The sequence below is a fragment of the Squalius cephalus genome, assembly GCF_949319135.1.
Source record: "Squalius cephalus genome assembly, chromosome: 16".
Classification (NCBI taxonomy): Eukaryota; Metazoa; Chordata; class Actinopteri; order Cypriniformes; family Leuciscidae; genus Squalius; species Squalius cephalus.
Window position 1 is genome coordinate 19,697,713 of NC_137137.1, and position 6,236 is coordinate 19,703,948.

A 6,236-nucleotide genomic window follows, 5' to 3' on the forward strand; every position below is an offset into this window, starting at 1 on the left:
ATGAAAAAGTGGTGAATAAATAGGCATGTTTATTTGTATCCCTGGTGATACATGTGATTGGCTCAATGTGGATGAAGAAAACAGGCTTTGTTAGACTTAAGTCATTACTTTAGACTGAAGTCTACTCCCTTTCTAAAAGCCTTTGGCACAGCTACACTGCTCTTTATTTATGGTGGCACGAAACAACCGGCCACAGTCCAACAGTTCTTATTTTAGTTCCTACGACATAATCTGAAAACTTCTATGCTGAGTTTTACAACAAGGTATTTTTAGCTCCAGTAACGTTTCAGGTTTTTTTTCCCCCAAACATTTGTCTTTTCGCACGTCATTCCATATATAACAAAAACATTTGGTGAGAGAGAGGGGAATTTGGCAACACAACTAAGAAGCTATATACTCTTTATAATATATGTATATATATATATACAGTATATATATATATACAGTATATATATATATATATATATATATATATATATATATACAGTATATATATATATATATATATATATATATATATATATATATATGTGTGTGTATATATATATATATATATATATCAATGTTTTTGAAAGGAAATCTCTTATGCTCACCAATTTATATCTGAATTTATTTGATCAAAAATACAGTAAAATTGTGAAATATAATTTAAAATGAAATATATTCCTGTGATGCAAAGCTGAATTTTTCAGCATCATTACTCCAGTCTTCAGAGTCACATGATCCTTCAGAAATCATTCTAATATGCTGATTTACTGCTCAAGAAACATTCTTTATTATTATCAATATTGAAAAATGCAAATATATTTTTGTATGTAACAGTGTAACATTCACTTTTGATCAATTTAATGCATCCTTGCTGAATACAAGTATTAATTTATTTCAAAAACAACAACAACAACAACAAAATGTTTGAGTGGTAATGGGTTTTCATCATTTCAAGTTGTATAATTTAACAATGGGAAATATTATATTTAAACATTTACATTAACATTATTTAATAAATTATACACCGTATGTATTTATTAGTATGTACAGTATATTTGTGTTTCTCACCACTTTTAACCTCCTTTTAGCTTTTTGCAGATCATTAAAAATATCGTGCAGTGTGACAAATTAGTTATTAAAAGTGTGAATGGGAACACTTTAGTTTAGGGTCCAATTCTCACTATTAACTAGTTGCTTATTAGCATGTATGTTACTAGGATATTGGTAGTTTATTAGTACGTATAAATCACATATTAATGCCTTATTCTGCGTGACCGTATTCTACATCCCTTAATCCAATACCTAAACTTAACAACTACCTTACTAACTATCAATAAGCAGTAATTAGGAGTTTATTGTGGCAAAAGCCATAGTTAATAGTGAGAATTGATCTAAAGTGTGACCTAGTGAATAATAATACATGGATTAGAAAAATGTTGTTTAAAGTACTTTTAAATTAAAGGGATATTTCACCACTGGAAAGATGAATGTGTATTTAAATTGGGTCATTTATGTAGTAGAAATGTGAAATTATTTTAGAAGTTGGTGCCTTCTAGACTGAGAAAAGACAGAAAATGTATTTTTGGCTCATGTGGATGAAAGACAACAACTCCCAGAATGCACTTGCTTCGCTGCACTACAAGGCCACTCCCAAGCCACGCCTTGTTACAGAGGTTACAGCGGGCAGTATCAGAAGAAATTATACAACTAGGCTACTATCGTGAGATCCCACCCCCTATGGGCAGGTTGAAAACATGTAACTAACTAGAACTAGCTCCTACTACTGGCTGTAGTCTCTAGCCTGTGGGCAAAAAAGCCTCCGATGACGCAAAATGATGATTTTTGCATCATCTGAGGGTTTTTTTCTAGACACACAATACAGAAATCTCTCGTCTCAGGGGGACATGAGGGAGGGAAGCACGGTCATTCGAAAATACTACCGGGTTTCTATTGATACAAAGCTTAATGCTAATCGGTGAAGTATCCTTTAGGTATAACATGTCAGGGCACTGCTTGAAATGATGTTACTACTGAAATTTCCATTAAAACTTTTCATGCTTTTACTCAGGATGCCCTCTGGTCATTTGTGTGGTGTCCATGACCTTGTCACTCAACAGCTATGGAGAGGTTGGCAAGTAAGTTACCATAATAACACTGTGGGTCATGACATGGTCAACAGATGTCCAGTTTGAAGAGAAAAGATTACTTGTTTGATATAATTTGTCCATTTTGCTTCATCTTTCTCCATAGTTGCTGGCTGTCTCTGAATAACGGGGCGATTTGGGCTTTTGTAGCCCCTGCTCTGTTTGTTATAATGGTAAGCAGCTGTTAATGAGGTTTGTTAAATGCACTATGATAGGTGAGCATGAAAGGAACATTTGTAATGTTGTAATCTCTGCCATCCAGGTGAACATTGGCATTTTGGTAGCTGTGACCCGAATCATATCCAGAATCAGCGCTGAGAACTATAAGGTTCACGGAGATTCCAACTCTGTGAAGTGAGTTTATCTGCTATCATGAATGTAATATCGGCTATCTTGCATTTGCTTTTTTCATGCAATATGTGTGTGTGTGTCTCTCTAGGCTGACAACCAAAGCAGTGGCGGTACTCTTGCCCATCCTGGGCATATCATGGATCTTCGGGGTTCTGGCAGTGAACGACCACTCCCTGCTTTTCCAGTACATGTTTGCAGTGTTTAACTCACTACAGGTCAGAAATCACTACTGTGTAACACAACAGCGCTGCACTAAAGACCACAGGTCTTACTCAAACTGATTAATTTTCACTTCGATAAAAGCCTCCAAAGTCAACAGCGTGTTCGCCAAACAATGTCAGCTTTTAAAAATTATGAGACATAACAATGTTTGAAATGACTTTGGACATGGACTGACTTGTAAGAACTTTTGCAGATGTGAATTGGAGCGCTTTCACAATATTTAGTGTTATCTGTTGTTTTCCTTTTTTCCTCAAAGGGGTTCTTCATATTCCTGTTTCACTGTCTGTTAAACTCTGAGGTAAGAACGTGTTTGTGCAGCTGTGTTTGACGTCTGTGCGTCAGGGGAAAATGTCTGACGTTCCCGCAGCGAACTGGTGTAAACAATGGAGTTGAAGTGTGATCGCCATCTAGTGGTGATGATTTGATACTCCATTATGTGAATGCACATTTTAAGGCCAATTCGCACTGCATCGACACACGCCGACCACCGCGGACAATCACCAGATTACAGTACGTCGGTTCTACGACCCGACAAGCGCCGATTTAGCATGTTCAATTGGCGAAAACAAGCTCCAACAGATGCCAACACTGATCCGACAAAACCCTTGCCGTCTGTCGGCGCAGTGTGAATTGGTCTTTCTTTAGAGACACTTTTAAACTCAATCACAATATCTTTTTGATATATCAACCAAGTGTCAAGCATGGTGTTTGTTAACAGATTTCATGTCTTATTACTGCTCTACAGGTCAGGGCTGCTTTCAAACACAAAACCAAAGTGTGGACTTTAACCAGCAGCTCAATCCGCAACATCAACGTCAAACCTTTCAACTCAGACATTGTGAGTAATTCTTTTGATTTTTACATTTGTATTGTTCATAACCATTGAAAAATAAGAAAGTACACTTTAACATGCTTTAACATACAGTAAAGAGCACTTATTACGGAAGTAATATACTTTAAAAGAATATACTCAAGTGTGCACTTAATTAAATGTTTTCACCATGTTTACAATTAAATGAAAATTAATTATAGTTTAAATATATTAAATGCAGTTAGTTGAACTTAACAGTGCTTTTTCACCCACTTCAGTCCTATGTTCATGTGCATTTTTGTAATTTTATAATTACTTCTATTGTCTTTAAAATATGGTTAAAGTGTACTGCTCAATGTAAAGACAAGCGTTTATGGTATATATGTATGGTATATACTTTTAAATAAATATACTTTTATGTCATTCCTATTTAAACTTGTATGCCATATTTGAAATTGCACATTTGTTATGAAGTTGCAATTCAGAAAATTAACTTTAAATGTAATATTGAATAAAACTACAGTTAAAATTATAATTAAGTACTTTGCATGTGCTTTAGTGTGTTAGCCAACACATCAAAATAAGCGTACTTCTTTAAAGCACAACAAAAGATCGTTAAAACAATGATTTAAAATGTACTTACCTTTAAAATGTATAACCTTTAATTTGACATTATTACAAAGTGCACTTTTTTAAAAAAACAACCATGAAAGTGTACTCTCTTTAAGCACACTTAAGTGACCTTTTATTTTGTTAATATTACATTATCTGCAAATACGTTTTGAAAAAAATATATACTTTTAAGATTTGAAGTACATTCATTCAGTACAATTAAGCGCAGTTCTTCCTCACAACGGCATTAGAAAAAAAACTTTTTTTCTTTCGCAGATGAACGGCAACAAGGGTGGTGTGACTCCCACAAAGATGAACACGTGGGACAAAAGCACCAACTCCGCCAACCGCATAGATTTGTCAGCAGTATAATGGCTTCTGATGAGGACGACAGCGTAGCAATTCCTGTAGAAGATGCGCCGATCTATATCGCATTTTAAACGGACTTCAATGGTGAAATGGCTACAAACACTTGCAGCTAATTGTAGAATAGTTAACTCACACAACACAAAGTTCTCTGATGTCATTTGCTCCTGCTGATGATCTCTCTATTACAAACATTGGATGAAGACACAAGGCCCGTTGTTGGGATGAAGGAGCGTATGACTTTTTCATCATTTGCTAATAATGTGGCCTGCTGAGGACTCTGTATTCGTGAAAATATACTAACTCTCACAGACAGGAGACTCTCCTGCTTGCTCTGCTTGTTTGGATAACACACTAGATCTGTGCTACACTTGGACCACTGTCTGGCCGTCCTTCAAAGAGAGGAATCATGCACAGGTCTGGAGTGTCTCAACTTTAGCAAGAAAGATTCTTTGCAACAGTCCTAAGTGAAGTACGTAGCAGCTTCTATTAATTCCTGTCCATCTGGCACTAAAGTTCCTGCTATTGCTTTGACAGTTTTTCAAAAATGCTTACTCGTCTCCATTAAACTATGGCTCCATTTCTCAAAACTCTACACACAAGATGCAAAACGTCACATATCTTTGCAAAAGCAAACACTTCATTCAAAACTTTATTAACTCTTCTAAAAATGCTATTTTTTTTTGTAGTAACTCTACACACAAACATAAAAGGATTAGCCACATATACACCAAACTACACACAGATGTGAAAAATGTAAAACACTACTTGTGCCTTTTGCTTGTTCAGAGTGCAGAGGAGTGCACATAGCACTCGCATGTACATATGGAGAAATACACTGTATATACAGTATGTATGCATAACTGATTAATTTTACACAGTTATGGAACTGAATCAATACTTCAGTGACTTAAGCTGAATAATGACACTATTGGCTGGTTAGAACTGATTTACAGCAGATTTTGAATTTGTTACTATTGTGAAGCTGCAGTGAAACAATCTAGCTATATAGTAGCTTGCATGGATATTCAGTATATATATATATCCATTTATATAAGCCAAGTCAGAAAGTCAACTTTATTCAGTAAATGAATATGGCATTTAAAATACAGTGTTCTCTAAATGAAACAAAAGTTTTAGTTTTGAATGATGTGTGTAATGTAGAGAACTGTGTTTAGAGTTTTGCAAATTGTATGTTTTACAATAGCAAACTGAGTTTAAAGCTTGTAGTTTTGCAGACTTGGTCTGAAGATTCGGTACACGAGTGAATGGTTTCACTGAGTGGGCCTCAAGTACCACTTTTAGTGTCTAAGCAATTTTAAAAAAAAACTGTAATTAGACCTGAAAGAGAAATACAATACTGGCGAAAATCTCTGGAGTTTTTCCTGGTTTTCTCATTTTTATCTAGTATTGTAAATGGCACTTTTTTAACCAAAAAGGGTTTGAATGGAGACTTAAAGGGGACATATCATGCTAAATCCACTTTTTTAGCCCTTAAATGCATTTTGTTGTATATTTGGAGTGTTTAGAAGTACAGAAAAGTTGAAATTATTCTCTTCAGGTGCTTCGTTGATATCTTTATATTCAGTTTTGGCCTTATTTTTCAACCTGTTCCGATTTTTCTGTTATCTATGACGTTTCGTGAACTATTACGTCACAGTATTTGCAGTGGAACTGCCAAATAAGGACATTGACTTCCAGCCCAACACTTCGAGCAATCCGCCATTTTTATTTCTCGCTGC

At 35.2% G+C, this 6,236-nt stretch overlaps 1 protein-coding gene across 3 annotated transcripts in view; it reads left to right on the plus strand.

Moving 5' to 3' along the window:
* The window catches only part of adgrd1 (adhesion G protein-coupled receptor D1), a 44,772-nt gene extending 39,688 nt beyond the window's left edge, over positions 1 to 5,084 (plus strand). For all 3 annotated transcript variants that reach the window (XM_079896956.1, XM_079896957.1, XM_079896958.1), the window contains 7 exons: positions 2,057 to 2,123; positions 2,239 to 2,305; positions 2,395 to 2,486; positions 2,572 to 2,698; positions 2,962 to 3,003; positions 3,451 to 3,543; positions 4,405 to 5,084. In XM_079896956.1, the coding sequence (XP_079753082.1) occupies positions 2,057 to 2,123; positions 2,239 to 2,305; positions 2,395 to 2,486; positions 2,572 to 2,698; positions 2,962 to 3,003; positions 3,451 to 3,543; positions 4,405 to 4,500 (584 nt within the window). In that variant the 3' untranslated portion in view covers positions 4,501 to 5,084. The remainder of the gene's footprint in view (positions 1 to 2,056; positions 2,124 to 2,238; positions 2,306 to 2,394; positions 2,487 to 2,571; positions 2,699 to 2,961; positions 3,004 to 3,450; positions 3,544 to 4,404) is intronic.
* The last annotated feature ends 1,152 nt before the right edge of the window (positions 5,085 to 6,236 follow it).